We start from the raw sequence: 23,672 nt of genomic DNA on the forward strand, positions 1-23,672 counted from the left end.
TTAAGTTATTTTATCTATCAAATCATACAAGTCAGGATCACCTCCAGACGTGCGGCCCATTAACCCTGTTGTATTATTTCGATTTGTATTGTTTTTGTATTATCACCTGCCATTTTACAAACATACATGTACTTTATATATTTATATATTGTTTTTCTATTATTTCAGTTTGCACTTTGTTTACTTTCTAAAAACTCTTAATAACAAGCATTGAAAATGCAACAGGTCTCGCCTTTGGCTAAGTTAAAGCCCTTTGTTTTGCTAATGGTATTGCATAGCAAAGCGAATGGCTTTAACTTAATAAAATGCAAGACCTATTGCATTTTTAATGCTTTCGGTACAGGGCTCAAGCTAGGCTCCAGACTCCAGCTCAAGCTTAACCAATGTTGCATTGTAAAATGATGAATGTGCAACAAGTAGTTATGCACCCTGAATCTAACTCTGTGCCTTTAACACATCATTCTTATCAGCAGAGGCTTGATTGTCTTTTTGGTTCTGACTGCACACAAGGATATTATTGATGATGGTGAGGGGAATGGCTTGGTCTCCACCTTATTGCACTGAGTGTACTTGATACTTGAGACAGAGCATGACTGGCCACATAGGCCAGCAATTGAAGAAAGTACGAAATTTCCAGTGGTGGTTCATTGGGACAGAAACAAAAGTTTTGACAGACATTATACAGCCTGGGCCAGCAAAATCTAAGCCCTTGCTCACATTTAATGATGTCCTTACACATATTCTGATGGCTACCTTGTTGAAATCATGTTCTTGTCCTTCGATTAGCTGGCAGGTGGCCAGGCGACATGCACCAACATTTATAACACCTTGGGAGAATTGAGAGGCTAGGAAGGGCCCACGCCTGCCTCTAAAGTAACTGTAAAACATAACAAATGGTGTGGTGTCCATATGGTAATACCGTCTGGGGGAGGGGGATGTGTCCAGAACGGCCAAGATGGCGTATGCACCTTGAAAGAGCTCCAACATAGACCCTAGTAATCGGCCAACATCCTGCTGTGCATTGTAATACTAAGCCGCCTGAACTCCTCCCTCCGCCTTGCAAGTATCAAAGGCATCAGTCTTGGACCCGGCTGCCGGCGCTGACCCCCCTATGGCAGACCCTGCAGCCATCCCACGATGAACGGGGCCTACCTCAATGCCGGGGCAGGACCTTGCCCGATTGGTGACACTCCAGAGAGTAATCCCTGGTGACGCAGGAAGGAGCATCTACGAGACCTGGTGGGGTACCGGGCCAGCTGAGAGGCCCAACTTGCTAATCCTCCTCTGTGGGTTGACTGAAATCGACAGCAGCTGGTAGTGAGAGGCCCGTTGGCGTGCGAATCCAGCAGCAGAAGGAGCAACCGGATCGAGAGGCTAGATGATCGGGGCTTCGAGGACGACTGATGGGCTTGAGGCAACTCCCTCTTCTATGTGACAGCAGAGGAGAGCCCGATTCCAAAGCGGTGGAAGTCTGGACTGAAGACATGGCGTGAGGCTCCGGAGGCTGGAAGACGATGAGCAAGGTAGAGGGTGGGGCAGGGTGGTGCTGAAATCAGCCCAACGCAACAGCGAGTCTGATGGGTGTCGGATGCTGCTGTGCTGCATCGGCGGCCCGCGTGAGGGCTGACTACTTCGTTGGACAAAAAAAAAGCGCTCGCCAGGCAGCCGCGGCACCCGCGCTTTGCTTATAACATTTTTAAAGTAAAGAGCAGGTGCCGCAAATATACTAAAATGAAAGACATAGATGTTTCTTCTATTTCTTTACTTTTGGTATAATCGCGGCACCCGTGCTTTACTTATAAAATGTTATAAGTAAAGCACGTGTGCCGCAATTATACCCAAAGTAAAGAAAAAGAAAAAACATCTATTTCTTTAATTTTCGTATAATCGCAACAACGTTAACATTTCTCTATTGCTGCCTTCCCACTTGGATGGACTTGGCCGGACTTCCCGCTGGCGTAAAAGGCTTATTATCTTCTTTATGGGGCAATGTTTGGACCCATAAAGAAGATAACAAATCTTTTAAGCCAACAGTCAGTCAGGGCAGCCAGTCCAAGTGGGATGGACAAAAAAGAGAAAAGTGTACGTCAGATGACGCTCTTTCCCAATGGCTGGCCACCATTTAGCATGAACGGTGATGCCGACCAATCGGAAAGAGGGGCGGGGCTTAAAGCCTACTAGTGAACTCTCCCTAATAACACTAAATCTAGCCAGCGAGACTGCGCATGTGCGCAGTCTCATGCTAGGCTTCGACTTAAAAACCATTTAAACTAAAGATTTTGTCAGAGTTAGTGGCTCCATTCACAAGATAATTGATTCTTCTTTGAAATCTGGACCATTCCTACAGAGCATAAGTTGGCAATCATTAAACCTTTGTTTAAAAAGTCTTACCTTGATTCAGGTAACCCTGCCAGCTATTAGCCAATCACTCTATTGCCTCTGGTTGCCAAGATTTTGGAAAATATTGTGGCTAAACAGCTATGCAAGTACGTGGAAAAAACTCTCTGTTGGAAGATTACCAGCTCGCCTCAGGCCATATTGCACACAAAAATTTGGTTGTAATAGCTGTTTTTGATGACATTTTTACCAGCTGACAACAAAAATCGTATCAATATATTATTTTTATTATTTATCATTTATTATTTATCTGTCAGCAATCTTTGAAATGGTGTACCAGGATATCTTGATCTCTACTCTTTTTTAATGCTGAATCAACGGACTAGCATTAGATGTGTTCAAGTCTTTTTTCATGGATGGAGTCCAGAAAGTCACCCTTCCTTGCGAAATGTACCACACCCTCTTGCACAGTGCTCACTGGTATTCCCCAGAGATCAACTTGATCCCCTTATCTTTTTTCAATCATTAGAAATCAGGCGTATGTTTTATTCTTAGGCTCACAACACCCAGCTCATTTATGTCAATGATATTAAATGGTGGTTGAATGCCAACACGTTAAAAATTAATTTAGATAGAACAGCGATCCCGGTGGTAAGAAATGATCAGTTTCCTTGGCTATCTCCAACCAATCACCTTTAGACTTAGGTCCACGTCTGGAACCTAAACCTTTAGTAAAAAACATAGGTGTCCAAATTGATACTATCCTAAAACCTAATTTACAAAGTTCATCTGTCATCTCTTCTTGCTCTGTGATCTTCACAGGCTTAAAACTATTCTTCCTTTGCTACCCATAGACACTTGATAAACCATTGTGTCAGTCACCATCGGTTCTAGCTATTATTATGTTAACTCCCTGTATTGCATAATTTCTTAAGAAAATACTGAACAGGCTGCAATCTATCCAAAATCACGCAGCACAAGCAATTGTTCATACATCTGAATAATTCTTTGCAAACCTTATCCTGCACTTACTATATTGGTTGTCTATTCACAAGAGGACTGTCCTAAAGTCTATGTGCATAGTAGTCAATCATCTTTATGTAAATGCACTCCGTTTTCTCAAGGCTTGCTTCAGGCTGTACACCGCTACTCGTGTACTTCGTTCTTCCAATGCAAATATTTTAGCTATGCTTAACACCGGACTCAGGTATACCTCAGTGCTATAGCTAATGCACTGTTTGATTTCTCCTAATCCCCATCAATAGCCACTGTGACTGATCAATAACCTCTACAGTGTGAGGGTGCACCACCCACCAGTCACCCACCTTGAAAATAATTCTGCCACATGGGTGCAATCCGACTGATGGGCTCCAAATCAAACTAGCAAATTAACTGCAAAACCACAAACAACGTGCGTCTCTTCCTAATTATCACTCACCCTTAAGAAACCAAACTTTCCTGCCAGGACACTGGGCAGAAAAATGTAATAAAAAATTAGATATGTCCTTAAAATAGTAAAACTAATACACTGGGGATCATTTGTCTGTCACTAAATAATTCAAGCAATTTAGGCAATCTTGTGCTTTCAGAACAAAACGAGTTCCCAAAATAGTTTTGTAGCCGTAGAAACAGCGATGCTGTCCTTGACCAAGCTACGACCATTACAAAAGACTGATGCTTCGTGTTCTTTCTGAATTCTAGTGTGTCCTCTACTGGCTCATCACTGGACCCGTGGAGGAGCTCGCCTCTGTTTGCAGAAGGCACTAGGCAGGTAATTCTTTTCAGACAATATCTTTTATTGTAGGATATTGGAGCAGCACAATTTTGTCTCCTGCGCTACACATCACAGGAGTGCATTATTTACACAGACTTAATACTTACATACATTGAGTACCTCAACATAAGAAATAAGAAATGTAATATGAAGGCCTATTAAAACCATCATCACACAAGAAATGTACTACCTGTATATAATCCTGATTCATTAATAACTTTTGCATTTGATTTTTGTGATTACACTTATAGCCACATTTAACTGAGCACTTTTCGAATTCATTTTAACGTTAGCCTTCTTAGGCCTGTATTTCTTTAAAGTGAAGATGCCTTTTTCTCATTTTGCTTGCAATAACATTTTCACTTGCAGGTGCCTTCATGAGGAAGAGTTAGGAGGACAATCTATTAGTGATAGCAAGGCTGGGAAGAAAATCTTGACAAGACGTGATAATGAACATGTTACAAGAATGCCTCCTGCTCATCCCGTGCCAGGAGTGGCTAGTTGTTTAAGGCCTAAGAATTGCTGTTCTAGCTGAGGCGATGGGAATGAAGAGACATTTTGCAACGCACCTGAACATTGTTTTCTCATTGAATGTTGGTGGTGTGATTGAGATAACACCAGCTAAATCTCATATGTTTCCTATAGTGTGGTGTTCCCAGTTCACGGTACAGCAGATTCTTTTGGACTTGGAGATGTACAGTTCTCTCTGCTTCTCTTATTCTTTTGTGAGTCTGGCTTTATGCTAACACTGGTTCTCTTTTTAGAATGCTTCTACAGAAGTTTCTGTAATTCTGACACCTTAACTTTATGCTCCTGACCTTTAGAAACGAGCTTAGAACTGTTCCAATCCTAATTTAGAGCTCAGAACCTGATAAATTTAAAGCTTATTCGTGCTTAATAAGGAGAATCTTAAGGATAATCGAATTATATTTGTAACCATCTGTATCTGTGTGTTTGCTTTTGTTTCATGCCTTCTACTTCAAAGGCTGAAAATAGCCGAAATCTTAATTTACCTATTGGAATTCTGTATATCATTGATATAATCATGACTTACATAAATTCTGGACTAACTGCGAATTTGTAATAAATCTTCTAAACCCTATTCTCATATTCCTAGTATTCCTTGTGTAGCCAAACTGGTTGCACAAATGTAAGTTAGTCATATTAAATATTGACTCCTTTCTGCATCACTCACGCCAATATGGTCAAAGTGGAAGGAGAAGCGGGAGCTGCTCAAATCCGCTCCGCTCCAGCAATAGCCATTAAAGTTTCCTTCCAAGCATGCCACAGAGAATGTGTGCTTACCAGGATATTTACACACTGGCCATAAACGTATAAGCCTTTTTAAATGTAATGGAGCCAATCAGGCCACGGTAAGCATCAATGGAACTTTACTATGAAGAGAATTGAAAAGTCCTTCTATGCAAGATGCTAACCTACCTTGAACATCAGGAACAGTTGAGCTGGCTCAGAGCACAGCCAAGTGCCTTAATGTATGCGCCTGCACTGTTTGAAGTGCATTCATTTAACCTGATATTTCTCAGAGTTGGTGAATGATTTTGCACAGTACAGCTCTAAAACAAAGAGGCACACCCTTGATGTCTGGTAATCCAGCTCTAAGTGGGAGAAACGTCAGGTTAAGTTAATGCACTTTAGACAGTGCAAGCGCTGTTCGTGATATGGCCCTTGGTGTCAACAATTCAGTAGTGGACTATAATAGGTTTATTAAAAAATCCTTGGGGACCGCAGTATTCCTACTGATACATGTTTGGGGGAGGGGGAAATGACATCAGTCAAGAAGACAAAAAAGCCGGCTGAGGGCACTATTGAACAATCAGAAAGACTATGTCAATGCACCATTTCTAGCTCTGCTTCTCAGATGAAATCATATTTTTTTGCAGTTCCTCTTCTTATTTGGGTGTGAGAGGGCAGCATGAAGTGGGATTGAAGATGAAAGGCAGATGAACATGGCATTTTAAGTCATGGACGTATTAATAGCCCCAGGCTTTCACACAACTTGCCTAAACTGTTATATATCTCCCAATGGCATTCCTATGGTTGGCTTCGAAGAAACATCTCTACTAACCCTGCTCACACTTAAATGGTTTGAGAGAAAGACCTTGCATTGTCAACTCTATACCCATTAGAACGCCCAACTCTACCATTTCACCTTGAAGCAAACTTCGGCATGCACTTTAAGCACTTGAATACCCACCTCTTCTGCAAAATTTATGGTCTTCGCACAATAACAGTGATATGTAGGTTGTTCCGACATTACTCTGAAACGCCCAGTCAATTTCACCAGCACTAGAAGATTCTTCTTGACCAGCATAGCTCAAACTGTCTTTATGCCTTTCTTCTATTTTCAGACAATAAAACTTTCCCAAGGTGTCCCGCAAAGTTCTTGTTACCCCGAGTGGCAGGTCCTCTGCTGTGGCGGAGGAGCTTCGCCTCACGGCTTTTAAGCAGTGTGAAGAAGAAATATAGAATGGTAACAACTTCAAGTTAGTATCATTTTATACTTTGTGTCCTGCTGCTGTGCGGGTGGGGCTGCTCTGTCTCAGAGCAGGGGAGCAGTAGTTTACCCACGTCTAAGTGCGCAATGACTGTTTGGTCGGCCCTCTCGGCCACCCAAACTTGTCAAACACACTTTCCCCTTCCCCATACAGGATGCATTACAGTCTGCATGGAGGACATGCTCACCCCTCCAGCCCCTGGCTGAGTGTCATGTCACGCGACACCTTGCAGCCCCCTCCACTGCCCTCCATGTGACCCTCACCCGCCCCACCCCCGCAAGCTATGCCGGCCGCCACTGGTTACCCCATCGACTATTCAATATCTGTCTCGACCATTTGGGTAATGTCATGTTGTCCTATAGATTTCAATTCTATTTGTACACTCTTGACAGCCGGACCGTGACCCTGGAGCAGCAGTGAACAGCCTTAAGCACTGCATTTTGGAAGCCCAGACCAGATGGAATGCTACTGGTTTACATTCAACACAGACCAGCTTAAAGAGCTGAATCGTTTGGGGTAGACCTATTTGAATTGACCTTTTTGGGCCAACAAAGTTGGGAGAGATGTTGCAGCCGGTAATAGTGGTGATGAAACCTACGATTTAAGCGGTCCCTTGAACTCCTGCTCCTTTCCTTCTTTTGGTTCAAACAGTCGATTAAAAATAAAGCATTTAAAATGTGGTCTACTCTGCTTGTTTCTATTAAGTTAAGTTGCTATGCAAGATCCGACCCTGCATCATGTTTTTCAAAGCCCTGTTACGATGCAGAAGGGGGCTTGGCATTTGCCCAAATTTTGGACCACTCCCATGATAAGTAAACAATTGGGGTCTTGTGTCCGTTAGATGCAAGAAAGGCAGATACCGCATGATTAGATCATGAATCAGGGAGGCACCAGAGAAGAAAAAGATAAAGTTTGGACAACGTCAGAACACCCGCAGGCTCCCAACCTCACACCCCATCGTTATCTCCTGCAAGATCCAACACAGAAAATCCACAGTGGGATCCACCTGTCCAGAGCCAATAATAGGTGGACATCATGCCGGGAATCCCCCCCTAAACCGCACAGGAGTATCATGCGAAAGAGGTCTCACACTCCCAGCCCCCGTACCTGAGCCCTACCACACCTCTACACGATAAAAATGAAATAATACCACCAACACTATTGGTCCAGTTAACTTTTAGTCTGATAGCTCCCCAACTTCCCTCACAGTTTACCCCAAAAGTTGAAAGTTCGTAAATTTGCATCGGAAGACATAACTCCGATGACAGTTTGATAGTAACACACACAGACAAGACAAGATACGATAACATTGGGAAGAATACGCAACAGCAAATTATCCATACACGCCCACTGGTGGCGAATTCAATCCGAACACGAGACAGTATCACGGAAAAGCTCACTACAACAGGAGGGCTCCTCCCTAATAGTCTCTTTATACGGATTAAATGGCAATAACAGTGCGAATTGGTAACAATGCATGCCTGTGATGACAAGTACTCCGCACCCAACTGTAATTGTGTGTTAATGCATTGCAATAATGTAAAATGTCAACAAGCATTATGAAATGTAAAATCCCAATAAATACATTTAAACAAAAAAAAGGCCTACCTCAGCATGGCTCCAAATCCCTTTTTCTTGGCTTTCTTCTCCTGCTCTTCATTCTCTTCTTTCTTCTTCTTCTTCTCTTTCACATTTGACTTTACTTTCTCCTTTTTCTTGTCTTTGTCTTTCTTCTTCTTGTCTTTCTTGTTTTTCTCTGTGTCTTCTGGCTCTGGGTTCCCTTGGGCAGCTGACTCACTGCTGGGAGTATCTCGGCCAGATGGAGAACTTGCTTCTGAGACAGCATCTGCACAGGAGGAACACATGCAGAGAGACCATGAGATTTAAGAAACTAGGTTTCTAAATAAAGCAAACCATCCAGTACATGATCGACAGGCTTGACACAAAGGCAGGGTTATTATTGAACAGATTTGTACACAATTAATCAAATCATGTAGGTTGGACAAGCGTAAAAGGAGTTTTTATACATTTTTTTTTTATTAGTACACATAAAGAAATGTTCTCTTGGAATCTTTGAAACCACACTGATAAATGCCTGGGGGAAAGAAAGGGAGATGGTTTGAGGTAGAAAAGGGTATTGGTCATCTGAATAGCAGATGTGAGCTACACCCAGGCAACATGCCCTTCCAGTGAAATCGAGATGGGCATTAACTTTTTTAGTGATTTTGCTTGGAAAAACTGCCAGATGTTTGGGAGGTTAAAAGAATTAAGAGTGGTCACCACCCACTGACATGCGTCAGATGTCAGTATGCACATAAACTATGAAAGGTAGAATAGGAAATGATTATCAAGCATCCTGGAGGCAGACTAAATAAAAACAAAGAACACATCCTTCAATAAATTAACGAAGCTGGCTGTTGGGTCATATGTACAAAGAGACGAGATACAAATGTTATTTTCAATTTGTACACCAATTGTCTGAAACTTGCAGTTATTTTGTGTTTCAACCTATGTACTAATAGGCCATTCCACAAAATCTCCAGGTGCAAGGAATAATAGAACAGTCTGCCTAATGAATATTAATTAGGCAGGTTGCTATTTGCAACCTCATATGATTGGCTACAATCACAAGTATGGTGTCCTTTAAGAAACAGCAGACCACCATCCTGATGTTGACAATCTCAAATTGGATTCTTTACCAAGCAGCTTGTATTCCTTAAAGCAGCTGGTGACTGCTCCGCTCATGGCCACCTGACACAGGACCTAGAGTGGAAGCGGTCCAATGAGGACAACCTCCTCTTTGTGAATTGGTTACCACCTCCGTCAGGAGCCCATAACTGATCAATGATTTACATTCTCAAATGCAAATTTCTTTAATATGTCAGATCTGATGAGGGATCACAGGGCAAACATGAATAATTAATTTGCTCTAAATAGGATTATAAGCAAGTAGCTAGAGAACTATGAAAGCAGTAGTACAGTACCAGTCAAACTAGGAAAAGTATATTTTGAGGTTGATTGCAATAATAGAAAAGCTGCCTTTAAGAGAGGTTCCTTGATTAAACTCGAAAAATTATAGAAAAAAAATGTAGGTTGCAAAAATAAGAGGAACATTAAAATATAGAAGCTAATGGGGGGTGTTGCCTTTTTGGAATACTTTGCTGTGCTAAAGTCGAGGAAAGGATAATTACATATTTTGGAAGCAGAAGCAAGTGGTGAGAGGATGCAATACAGATTTGACAATGAATTTCCAATATAGCCTGATAGTTCCCTAATAAAGGGTGAATGAAACCAAAGAAGTACTAATAATAATTGTTGATTGTTTTTATTCAGGGCTCCAATAGTGCTTTGCTATAATCAAATGTATTTTAGAAATAGCAATAATGAATACAAAAAAAATAAACAAAACAATACTTTGGGACGAAAGAAAGGGAACGGAAGGAAAGCCAGGGCATCCAGCAATAAACAAATGGAAAGTAAATTTCCCTTGGAGGTTTTCAGCCCACAAGACGAAAGATAGGCCACTGTTTAACAAATGATCTTTCAGCTATATGTCGTTCGTTAAGCTCCATAAATCATGGTCAGCCATTTGGTCTTTTTCAGTAGCACAGGAAGCTGGGTCTCCAGAAGAAGTGTCATGCTAAGTACACCACATGGCCCTTTCTCCAGTACCATAAGAACCTTTGTGTGCCAAAGCTTGTGCTTGTATGCAATTAGTGCAATGCAGGAGATAAAGCAAAAACAACCTTTAATTTCTGCTCTTCAGCCATACCCCAGAATAAAATGACCTTGGTGCTGTGCCTTCACTGACAGGTTGGGAGGGATAAGGAGCTTCTCAAGAGTGGGGATGGTTGGGTGGGTTTTTGAGGAGAAGGACCTGCACAAGAGGAAGATAGATAAAAAATACATGCACTCTCACATGAAGTGCTGTATAAAAAAGAAAAAAGTAGTTTCCTAAATGGGAGCAGTGGAACAGTACAAGTCAGTCAATCAAAAGGACGGTTAAGCAGTTTCAGCAAAGCTGTTCTATAGAATTCTATGAAGAAACATTGAGCATGAAGAGCCATAAGCACTCGGAAGGAATATGCTACTTACCAGTATGCATCTGTTCTTGGCATAGAGGGCTGCAGAGTGGTACATTATGAATAGATCGCCATCTGGTGTTGGGCTCGGATGATTGCACTTTGTTTTTCTCTTGGAGAGTCTTTTGTATCTTGGTGACTCCTCCCTTGGTTGGTAGTGCGCATGGGCATCGGCTCCATCCTTAGATTGTTTTGCCATAGTAGGGTTAGATGGAGTAGTGTAGTAGAATACAGATAAGAATGCCCATGTAAGTGTATCTAAATAAGATAATGTTGGAACAGACACAGGTTTCCGGGGAGGCTGGGAGGGCATGTACCACTCTGCAGCCCTCTATGCCAAGAACAGATGCATACTGGTAAGTAGCATATTCCGTTCGAGGCATATGGGCTGCAGATGGTACATTATGAATAGACTATACAGCAGTTCTCTCCCTAGCGGTGGTCGCCCGTGTCTGTTGCAACTGTCTGAAATAAAGTCTTTAATACTGCTTGTCCCACTCTAGCTTGTTGTGTTGTGTGCACATCTACACAATAGTGTTTTGTGAAGGTGTGCGGTGTAACCCAGGTAGCTGCTTTGCATATGTCATCTAGTGGAATGTTTCCCAAAAATGCCATAGATGCTCCTAGTTTACGTGTAGAGTGAGCTCTAGGAGGAACAGTTAATGTTCTCTTTGCTTTTAAGTAGCATATTTGAATGCATTTTACAATCCATCTGGCAATGCCCGCTTTAGATATGGGATTGCCCTTGTGTGTTGGAGAAAACGCAACAAATAGCTGTTTTGTCTTTCTGAAAGTTTGTGTTCTTTCTATGTAGTACAATATGGCTCTTCTAACATCTAGTGTATGCAGGGCTCTTTCTGCTACTGTTTGTGGTTTTGGAAAGAAAACCGGTAATTCCACTGACTGATTGATGTGGAATGCTGAAATTACCTTTGGTAAGAATTTTGGGTTTGTTCTAAGAACCACCTTATTTTGGTGTAACTGCATAGATGGTTCTTGAATTGTAAAAGCCTGCAACTCACTTACTCTTCTAAGTGACGTGATAGCTATGAGGAAGGCCACCTTCCATGTGAGGAATTGTATTTCACACCTATGCATAGGTTCAAAGGGTGGCCCCATTAGTCTGGTAAGTACTATGTTGAGATTCCAGACTGGGGAAGGTGGTCTTCTTGGTGGAATGACTCTTTTGAGTCCTTCCATGAAAGCTTTAATTGCTGGTACTTTAAACAGGGAAAGATGTTGCCTGTTTTGGAGGTACGCCGCTATAGCTGCGAGATGAACTCTTATAGAGGTGTATGCTAAGTTACATTGCTGCAAGTGTAGTAAATAGCAAATGATTTGTTTAGTGGATGCGTCCAGAGGGTTGATGTGCTTACTGTTACAGTGTATAGCAAACCTTTTCCATTTTGATGCATAGCATGCTCTGGTGGTAGGACGTCTTGCTTGTTTAATGATTTCCATACATTCTGGTGGTAAATCTAAATATCCAAACTCTATGACCTCAGGAGCCAGATCGCTAGGTTCAGTTGTTTGGGATCTGGGTGCATTATTTCTCCATGGTTCTGTGTAAGATGCATGGGTAATAATCTTAGCTTTTGATGTGGTACTTGTGAGAGTTGTAGCAGTGTGGTGAACCACGGCTGCCTTGCCCACGTGGGTGCCACTAGTATCATTGTCATTGAGTGTTGCTGCAGCTTCCGAACCAGTAACGGAATTAGTGGTAGAGGAGGGAACGCGTAAGCAAATTTGTTTGACCAATTTATCCATAGTGCATTGCCCTGGGACCTTTGGTGTGGGTACCTGGATGCGAAGTTTTTGCATTTTGCGTTCTGATGATTGGCAAACAGATCTATCTCTGGTTGCCCCCATTTTTGGAAGAATGGCTGCAGTATTTGGTCGTGCAGCTCCCATTCGTGTACTTGTTCTGACTGTCTGCTTAGGATGTCTGCTATCTGATTTTGAACTCCTGGTAGGTGTTCTGCTAACAGATAGATCTTTTGAGGAATGGCCCATCTCCAGATGTCCTGTGCTAGTTTGGATAGTTGGAGAGAGTGTGTCCCCCCCTGTTTTTGAATATAATACATTGCAGTCATGTTGTCTGTTCTGATCAGGACTGCCTTGCCTGTAATTTACATTTGGAAAGCTTTTAGTGCTAGAAATACTGCTAATAGTTCTAGGTAGTTGATGTGCAGTTTCTTTTGCTGCACACTCCACTTCCCCTGCACTGTGTATTTGTCCATATGCGCTCCCCATCCTGAGAGCGATGCGTCCGCTGTTATTATCACTTGTGGAATTGGCTCTAGGAACGACCGTCCCTTGGAAATGTTTTCCGTGTTCCACCACTTCAGAGAGCGATACGTCCGGTCGTTTACCAACACCAGATCTGTAATCTGACCTTGAGCCTGATTCCACTGTGTCGCTAGACACTCCTGTAGTGGACGCATTTGTAGTCTGGCATGTGGTATTAGCAGTATGCAGGAGGACATCATGCCTAATAGTTGCATAAACACTCGTGCTGGTAGTGAGTGTTGTGGTTGAAATCTTTGTATTAGCCCGACCATTGTTTGTATCCTGATTGGGTTGGGGTGTGCTATTGCCTTTTCTGTGTTTAACGTAGCACCCAGGTATTGCTGAATCTGGTTTGGTTGCAGGTGTGATTTTTTGTAGTTCACCGTGAACCCTAGGTGGTGCAGCAATTGAATTGTCTTCTGTGTGTTTTGAAGACATTCTTCTTTTGACTTGGCCTTTATTAGCCAGTCGTCCAAGTATGGGAAGACATGTATTTGTTGTCTTCTTAGGTGTGCTGCCACCACAGCTAGGCATTTTGTGAAAACTCTCGGTGCTGTTGTAACACCGAACGGAAGGACTTTGAACTGATAGTGTTGTCCTTCTAATACAAACCTTAGGTATTTTCTGTGGGCTTTGTGAATTGGGATATGAAAGTAAGAGTCTTTTAGATCCAGTGTAGAAAGAAAGTCCCCTTTCTTCAGTAAAGGGAGTACTTGTTGGAGCGTGACCATGTGGAAATGCTCCGAATTTATGTAAGCATTGAGAGGTCTGAGGTCTAATATTGGTCTTAGGGACCCGTCCTTTTTGGGGATCAGGAAGTATAGAGAGTATACTCCTGTTCCTTGTTGATCTTTTGGGACCTTCTCTATTGCATGCTTTTGTAGAAGTGCTAGTACTTCTTCTCTTAATAATGTCAGATGATCTTGACTCATTGGACGCTGTTTGGGGGGGATGTTTGGTGGGGTAGCTGTGAGCTCCAGGCAATAACCATGTTGGATAATTTGTCTCACCCACTTGTCTGATGTGATGTTCTCCCAGACAGGTAGGAACTGTGATAGACGTCCCCCGACCGGTGTTATGTGGTCTGGGGGGGAGTTCTATGAAGTCACTGTTTTGGGGTTGAGGCGTTGCGGTTGTTATTATTTCCGCGGCCTCTACCTTTGTTGTTGTTACCTCTGTAACTGCCTCTTGAATTACCTCTGGGTGATGTTGGTGTGAAAGAGGTGGATTGCTGATTTGTTCCTGTATTCTTTGAGCCCCCTCTATAGGTGGATCTACGAAAGGAACCTCTTTGTGTTGGCTGTTGCAATGCTCCCATTGACTTAGCCGTTTCTGTATCTTTTTTCATTTTTTCTAAGGTCTCATCTGTGCTTGAACCAAACAGTGTCTTTTGATCAAATGGTTTGTTTAGTAGGGCCGTTTGTACTTCCTGTTTGAATCCTGAGATTCTAAGCCATGCATGTCTCCTTAACATGACACTGGTGTTGATAGATCTTGCTGCAGTGTCTGCTGCGTCTAGGGCGCACTTAATGGAAGTATTAGTTATTATTTTACCTTCCTGTATTAACTGATCTGCCTTTTTCTGATGTTCTTTGGGGAGATGTGTGATGAGTTTTTCTAATTCATCATAATGTGCCCTATTATAACGTGCGAGTAGTGCCTGTGTATTGGCTATACGCCAGCTATTTGCCGCCTGTGATGCTACTCTTTTGCCTGATGCATCTATTAATTTTGACTCTTTATCAGGTGGAGGAGCCTCTCCTGTAGATAATGAGTTTGCTCTTTTACGAGCGTTTGAGACCACCAGCGAGTCTAGAGGTACATGCCCTTTAATAAATATTGGATCCTTTGGAGCCGCCTTATATTTTTTATCAATTCTTGGGTTTAACACCCTAGCCCTCACTGGGTCTTTGAATATTTCTTCTGTGTGACTGAGAAGACCCTTCAACATAGGAAGAGTACCTGATGTTCTTTGTGCATTAGGTAGCGTCTCTAACAGGAAATCCTCTATTTGAGGTTCTGTATGTATATCTACTTTATGATATTTTGCTGCCCTATTAATGAGCTGCACAAACCCTGTGTTATCATCAGGTGGTGAAGGCTTTGAGGGATAAAACTCTGGGTCGTTGTCCTCATCTGACCCTACGTCATAATTTTCCCATGGGTCATCCTCATCTGGGATGGTTTCGTCATCCCCTTGAGGTTCTCCCTCCCTTAGATCACTGTCTACATCAGACTGAGGTGTAGATGGTCTTGGTGTGGAAGGTGTAGGAATATTTGGCCTAGTGTGAGGAATCGGAGAAGAGGGTGTGACTTTAGGTCGAGGAGAAGCAGGAGGAGTTATATTTGTCCCCATTGTTCTCTTTTTTGAAGGAAGAGATTTATCTTCTGTCTGTTCATTCTTTCTCTTCTTCGTGACCACTTTGCCAGTTTGCGCATCGATAAACAAGATCTTTTGTTTGGGATCTGTCTGTTGCTCCTGAATCGGTACCGAAGGTCCTGGTTCCGAAAGGTGCTTATGTTTTCGATCGTCAGTGTTTGGTGTTTTCGGCACCGAATGTCTACTCGATTCCGACTTCCTGGGTATCGAGTGAATCTTGGACGACCAATCATATTTATGTTTCGACATGGAATGTTTCGATACCGAGCTTTCCCTTGTATGTAGCCTCGGTGCCGAAGTCGATGTCGCCCTTTTCTCGGATCCGACATGGTGGGAGTCCGAGTGTTTTGGTTTCAGTTTCGGTTTCGTTGCCGGGCCCGAGGGCGGGGCGTCGGAAACTTTTTTCTGCGGTTTGACCGGGCCCGAAGGCGGGGTCGTTACCGCACGGGGTCGGTTTTTCGGTAAGGGGACGTCGTCACTCACGGTTTGTTGCTCGCTGAGTTCTTCAACCTCCGACTGGTCCCCTTCCGACCCCGACTGATCCTCTTCTTCCTCAATTTGCTCGTCTCCGAACAGCTCCGGGATCGCCTCCGACTGCATTCTGGAAACCTCGTGTCTTCGAGCTCGACGATTTCTAATCGTTAGCTTGGAGGAGAATGCTGCGCAGGCTTCGCAGTCCCTGGATTCGTGTTCAGGCGATAGACAGAGGTTGCACACCTCGTGTAGGTCCTTGTGTGGGAACTTAGCACCACACGTTGGACATTTTTTGAATGGAGTCCTTTCCATGGACTCCGGTCTTGACTGCGTCGAGAAAGGCCTCCTGTTCGTCGACGTAGATCCAAGTTTTTCTCTTCGATTTTGAATTTGCAACGCGTCGGAATGGAAATGAAACGCGTTCGATAACAATACCGTCGAATTGGAAAGGGAATACGCGCCGATAAATCACTTTTCTCTGAAGTTGATCTGGAGCGTCTCGATCCTCATCCGAACCCGATGGCGGAAAAAAACAATCTAAGGATGGAGCCGATGCCCATGCGCACTACCAACCAAGGGAGGAGTCACCAAGATACAAAAGACTCTCCAAGAGAAAAACAAAGTGCAATCATCCGAGCCCAACACCAGATGGCGATCTATTCATAATGTACCATCTGCAGCCCATATGCCTCGAACATCATGTTTACCTCAAATATGTGTTGGGATAAAGGGACAATGAAGAATGAACAAACTCTACCCATATTAGTCAGATGACTTAATGGGGTGGTTTGGTAAATGTGACCCAAGTGATAAAGAACTTAGAAGTGTTGTAGAGAACGATGAAGATTTTAAGCTATGAGGAAGACAACTCAGAGGCTGAAGAGTGCTGAGGAGAATGTTTTTTTCCCCTTTTCGTAGTTTATATAGCACAAACTTGACCCAATGGTATCAGAGCACTTTAGATGAGCACCAGTTGCATTACACATTCATTCTGTTGTTAGGCACGGGAAGGTTAAGTGATTTGCCCAGAATCACAGGATGTTGAGCGTTGTTGCCGAGACTCGAACCCGGTTTCCCAGATTTGAGGTCAATCTGCCCTAGCCCCAGCTGTTAGGCCACGTCCTTAGAAAATGGACTTCTGCAAAAGGTGATGTTATTAATGAAGCATCCACGGTTGATTAGAAAACAATCCTATTTTAAATATTTCACCTAGAACTCGCTAAGATATTGTCACCAAAGAAGATCACCCGTTGATGTTGATCAATAACGACCAAGACCATTTATAGCATTCCCATTAGCAGTAACAGCACAGCAGACTGAGCACCATGCTTAGGGTAAGCAACAATTCAGATTTAGTAAAAGGCAGTCCAGCTACAATTCAGCCATACCAGTGGACAGAGCTGATAAAGTAGGGCACAGCAATATGTAATTTAACACAAAACCACTGGGATCCTCACCAGCACATAAGCATTCAGAGCAGTGGAGTCTAATGATTACCTAATGTATAACCTATTATAAGGGGTTAGCTAAAGATGCTGAAAACGGTGCTTCCTAATGCAAGAGCCAAATTAAAGAAAATACGTAATTAGGAAGGACCATCTCTAGGTCTGCGCCACACTAGAGCACAAAATGTAATTGCACACTACTGACATCACAAAGTGGTAATTGCACGCATTATCCATTATTACTGGGCCATTACAGCTCTTCCTTCCTGCTTGACTTGTCTTCGCTCTATGCCCTCCTCTGCTCTGTCAGCTCGCGCCACTCAATCAGGTCACATTAGGCAGGGTGTTTTGATTCACCGCACACGTGAGGTTATGAAACATGGTACGCCCACAGCAGTAAGAAAAAGTGAAAACCGAGAAAAAGAATGTGACAAGAATGTGTGTCTGTCTATATGTGCTTATAGAACATGTTATATTGTGTTTCTTTCTGACAAAGCGATATACAATGTGCAAAATTAAATACAAATATTTTCATTGTTTTTTTCTTTTTTGAACTGCTCCTCTAGATACTGTTTTGTAAAGCCTATCACCTATCCAGGTGCCCCTATGCCGCTGGGATGACCACAGACCTCACACCACTCCTGATGTAGTAGTTATTACATCACAGTGCCTGCAAGCTTCCGGGCATTTTGTGAACATGGCTGCCATTTTGAATTTATTTTTTATCCAGGCAAACTGTAGTGAGTACCAATTCAAACCTTCTGCCCTAAGAGGTTGGTAAAATCAAAGGCCAGCCAACTTCCCATCCCCTCATATCTTACCCTTCACCCGCCTGCGTCAAGTGAATAATGGTAACGTGGTATTACTAAATAGCTATTGTGCAACATGGCATGCTTTCATCTGCACATACAACTAATTTGCTGGTAACAATTCAATAATTATTTTCTCTTTATTACAGTTTCAAAGGTGAGACTGTACCAATTGTCGAAACACCTAGTCCAACAGGAAGGGGTGGAGCCTCTGTTCCATCACACGAGTAGAGCGTGGCTTCTCTGGTGTCCATAGAGACACACGTGCGTGCCTCGCAGTACTTAGAAACCCAGTGGCCGCTCTACTGTAGGTTTAATCAAAGCGTAGTGAGGCCTACCCTTGAAGCCACGAAGCAGGCTTTATAAATATTTAACACACCCATCACTCCATTTACCGGAAAGCTACACTTCAGCAGAATTTCTTCAGCTAGCACAACATGACAAGGGAGAGGGGCTCTCTTTAGAAACGAGCCCTCCAAAAATTGAGGACCAAGAATTAAGATTACATCCATGATGCTGATGAACAAAAGCTGTACCTGGTGCACCTGTTATATACAAATATTTCTATTTCGGAAAAAGAGGTATTGTTTCACTTTCCTTTAACTCTAAATATCCATATTAGTGTGTATTCAAATATTCCTAGGGCCCATCAGCAGTGTTCTCAACAGGCAAGGTCTTTATATGACAAAATATTTCCCAATGATGAAAAACACACTGTAGCATATAAATAAGTACTCAAGGGAGAGTATTCTGCTTTTCATTTGGTCGCGTCATTTTAACAGGCAGATGCCAAGCAAACAAGCATTTGCAATGCAATAGGTCTCGCAGTTATGAGAGTTTCAGCTATTGGTATTGTAAATCACAATGCCTTTTATTTATGTTTTTATAACAAAACAAATAAAATAAAAGGCATTCATTTTTGCAATGCCAATAGCTCAAACTCGCGTAATTGCAAGACCTATGCTTGTTAAGAAACAGTCTGGGGAGTCCTATCAGACACATAGTAAGCATCAAAAGTGCTAATTTAAAACAGGGCCTGCCACTCACTGTTTTGGGGAGGAGCGAGACCTGACAATGCGGGACAAAGGAAGGTCATAAACCAAACAAAAGCAAGATTTTACAAACAAATTCATGTGAACGAAACACCAGCAGAATGGTTTAAATACGACACATTTTGAAATTGATATAAAAAACAGTGAGGCAAATAACACTTTTATCGATATGAATTTAGGCATCACTAAAACTGGATACCTTCTTGGGCAGAACTGGTCTCCAGGTGAAGCGCTTCCAGCCACATTTACTCACTAAGGGGGCGTGAGAGACTTTAGGTAGACAGTGACACTGGCACTCAAGTCAGTAAGCCGACCCCCTAGCCTGACTCTTGAGCCCCGCAACTCTCTCTGACAACATTGTGTATTGTGTCCTATCCCAAGGCTCAGATCCAAAGTATTGTGAAAGGTGAGTACTTTAGTCAGTGGGCAACCTCCAAGAAGGTGGGGGAGGGGGTAGAAAGCAGGGTATTCACTCACAAACCCTGAGGACAGGGGAGTGAGGAAGCCATAGCGCGTGTGCGCCCCAGTGTGAGCTTCTGCCAGGATACGCAGATGGAGGCCCCCAGGCAGCGCTCTCTGGCCCTTGGCCTTGAAACGGTCATAATCCCATGGCCAGAGCTCCACTCTTCCCGGACATACCATGGCACTGGTGACACAGCAGCACTCACCCACCCCGATCACCGCATCCTTACCAAGCACCAGTGAGGTAAGCCCGACAGGATGCCGGTAGGGGAGGTTGGGAAAAGACAGGGACATTTTTGCTGGTTAGGCTGCATGATGAGTGATGCAGCAGCAGGGGATGCGGGGACTGGACGGGCGCTCCACACCGCCTGGAAATCCGATGCGGACCAAGTCACCTGGAAGAGAGGAAAAGTGAAAGCGCGCCATGCTCACGCTGTGATTAAACGCCAGCCCTATGCGGGGACAGGAGATGTGCACGCGTACGGAGTGCACATCTCCCATCCGTCCGCGTGCACATGTCCTGTCCCCCTTCAGCAGAGAAACCGACAATAGGTCTCGTCAAGGTTAGCAGCGCATGCACTGCGTCGCTAGGTGAGACCTAAAAACAGTAAACCCTCATTGCTACAGCCGTTCCACTTTGCCTCGTTTGACTCAGCCCTGAAATACAAGCTTTTGAAGCTGTGGTGCGAGTAGTTCGGGGGACACCAGACCCAGACCTGTGTGTGGTGCTGTGGCGAGCTAAAGGCAGCTGCTGCACTTGACACCCACCCTTTCACATACAGGAGCTGTAAATGATACACCCGGCTTTCCCCAAACACCTTCCACCAGCAACAAGCACCAGGAAAATAAGACACACAGGAGCTGCAAACGATGCACCTGGCTCTCCCTAAGCCCCACCAACAGCAACAAGCAACAGCAAATTAAGACACAGAGGAGCTGCAAATGATACACCTGTCTCTCCCTATCACGTGCAACAAGCACCAACAAAATAAGACGCAAGGGAACTGCAAATGCCCCCAGCTCTCCCAAAGTCCCGACCACCAGCAACAATCTACAGCAAAATAACGCTCTAAGCAGGAGTTCAATGGATGTAGATAGTGGCCTTAACAGAACTGGAAACAATGAATTGGACCCTACACTCATGGGTCTACGTGTTACTCCCCAATCCGGGTGGAAATGAACTCCTAATCTCTGGATTTCGGTGCAGGGTATTCCCACGCCTTACACTGTGAAACTTGTAACTCAGGCGTAGGCGCTTTTGAAGTAACAGGCTACTTCCTTTGGTTGTTACTTCCTTGATGTCTCTCATTTGGTGTGCTGGGATGGTGTGCGGTTGAAGAGTCAGATGTTTCATAGTCATATAGGTCGCCTGGGTACAACAACCTTTGCAGATAAAAACACAGCTTTTTTGCAGGTGACGTTTTCTCTTCGAGTCATTTAAGGTGGCATTTTTGTTTTCCTATGGCTTGTCGAGGTGAAGAAGCAGTTAGAGAACCCAGGAAGCACAAATGGCTTATCTGCCGCTTTAGTCCCAAAACCAAGGGGGGGGGGCATTGCAGGACCCCTAAGAGGTGCTCGAGGTTTAAGGAAGGAGGAAGAGAGCAGCCTCTGTAGGGATGACGTGAAGATTCTGCCCAGGACCCCATTTGTAACAGAAGCAGCACTCAAGGGCCACTGAGGCAGCCACATGTTAGAGGGAGAAGGAGAGGTGGCATGTCTCCTTTTCCCTCTGTCTCCATCTCCATCACACACTCTCTCATCCAGTAGCTGACACATGGAGCATACACATCGACCCATCAACCATATACCCTTGACTGCCAGTGTGAGTGACTCTGTATCCAGGAAGCGGGTCTAAGACATCCAACCCTCAAAGAGTACTGCTACCACGAAAGTTGCACTTGGTTCACCTTGGATTCCTCGACAATGTGTAGATGGGTGTGTAGATAGCGGTGCATTGCTACTGCCGTTAATTCCTATGTGCCACCCACTGGTGTTAGTTAAAGGATTCATGCAGCTAACATGGGAATGAAAAATGTCTCAAATTCACCTGTCTGGACTTAACCTCTTAGGTGCTGCGCCTATTCCGACGGCCAACTGCACCACTACCTCAGGAGTGCTGCCGTTGGCCGTTGGACGTTCGAACCTCACCTGCGCAATGGAACGTTCAGCACTGGAGCTGGACGTTCCATAGCTGCTAAGATGTTGATGAAGCACATAGCATCACTGGCCTCAACATGTAGAGCACCGCAACCACATGGACTTTGATGTTGCAAAACAATGGGAAACTCTTAAACAGGAAGGGATCCTGTGGAACTGCAAGGAGAACTAAACAACACTCATGCTGGAACTATTTTTTTTTGCTGGTCACACAAACTATTGAATAACTGATCATTTTAACTGATATTGAATAAGAGAAAATGATCGGTACAGGGTTCGGCAGTCACAATTACTAAACTCTATTAAAGAAGACATATGCACCACCACTATGGAAGTTAAACCCTATTGATTTTTTATCTAAGATAGCATTAGTAACATTAGAATATCAAGGCCAATTGGCTACGCTTAGAATAGACTGGCATAGAACCTAGTCAGTTCATCGAAGGAATAATAGATACTATTAAGGAGGACCTCAAACCCTGTTTATCTGAAACAGTAATCATGGGGATATTCTAACTGCCTTTGGGAAGATTACAAACTCCATCAATGAACTTTCAGGCCAGCAAGGTTTCCGCATTCTAGTTCTTTAACATCAAAAAAGCTTCGATTTACCCTAAATGCATTCCCAAGTGACTGAGCATTCGTCACAATTCTTAGGAAGCAACACCAGACGCGTTATCTGCCAAGAAACAAGTGCTAGAAAGAGGAGGCAGGGTCCATGCTAGAAGCAGCAGCCTCCACTAATAATTGTGCATTTTTCTGGGAGATGATTCGTTCTGAATACTGCTCCCGATTTAGTTTCAGATATACTGATGCAAGGATGGGTTGAATACTTTTCTAGCATTTGTAGCTTACTACACAACTCGGTTCACTTAGGCAAGGACCCCATCAAAACGTGTACAACTCTTAATGGAAGTCAGTCACTAATGATCTCTCGATGAAGTTGTAAGGGCTATTAACCCCTTCACTGCGGCAGCTATTCCGCTGCAGTGCTAAGGAGGTGGGGGGGGCCGCGCGGCGGGCCCGTGCTCGTGACGGAACCGCTCCGTCACGGCACGCGGGTGAGCTGTGCTTGTGACGGAACGGTTCCGTCACGGCCCCGCCCGCGCTACAGAACGATAGCGCAGGTGCGGAATTCACGCCGCGTAGGCGCAGCGACATTGGCCGTGACGGAACCGTTCCGTCACCAGCACAGCCCACCCGAGGCTCGTGATGGAACGGTTCCGTCACGAGCATGGGAGGGGTAGAGAAAATCACCAGTGGGAAAACAGCAGATGTTCTGGTTGATATATCTGCCGGGTTTGTGGGTTTCTATTCTGACTCAAGTATTAAATGCAGCTGTAAATAGATGTATTCCAATTTTTTCAAGGGGTTCTAAGAGTGATGATAAATGTTACTACCCCATTTCCCTCCTAGACTCTTCTGATAGAGTGATTCTAGAAAGATTAAAACAATGGGTTGAGAATAATAAGGTCCTCACGAAGTCAGAATAAGGGCCCAGAAGGAGCCTGGTAATGGTAGAAGAGTGTGTAAATTTATGTCTCTTCATAGGGAAATATTTGAGGGCTTAGACCGGCCATATACACTTGCCTTGTGGCAAATTTTGTCCCCAATAGGAACACCGCTAGAAATAGCGTCACTATTATTGCAGCTATATAGGAACCTATCAGCCAGGATGAGCTATGGGCCTAATGGGGAGCGCTCTTCACTATTTAGCATTCGGAGAGGAGTTAGGCAAGGGTGCATATTGTCACCCTTCTTGTTTTCCTTATTTATAATTACCATGAATAGTTTGCACCAAGAAGTGCTCGCCGACTCTCCACGAGTGGAAGGAAGTCCAGTCCCTGTCCTTTATGCTGATAGTGCTGCACTATAGTCAAGGACCGCAAATGGCC

At 43.8% G+C, this 23,672-nt stretch overlaps 1 protein-coding gene across 1 annotated transcript in view; it reads right to left on the minus strand.

The window, feature by feature from the left end:
• Positions 1-23,672, minus strand: part of PARD3B (par-3 family cell polarity regulator beta) — a 1,965,377-nt gene that overhangs the window by 810,263 nt on the left and 1,131,442 nt on the right. Inside the window, exon 18 of the mRNA XM_086954074.1 lies at positions 8,236-8,473. Within this exon, the coding sequence (XP_086810200.1) occupies positions 8,236-8,473 (238 nt within the window). The remainder of the gene's footprint in view (positions 1-8,235; positions 8,474-23,672) is intronic.

The sequence above is a fragment of the Lissotriton vulgaris genome, chromosome 2_1 (assembly GCF_964263255.1).
Source record: "Lissotriton vulgaris chromosome 2_1, aLisVul1.2, whole genome shotgun sequence".
NCBI lineage: Eukaryota > Metazoa > Chordata > Amphibia > Caudata > Salamandridae > Lissotriton > Lissotriton vulgaris.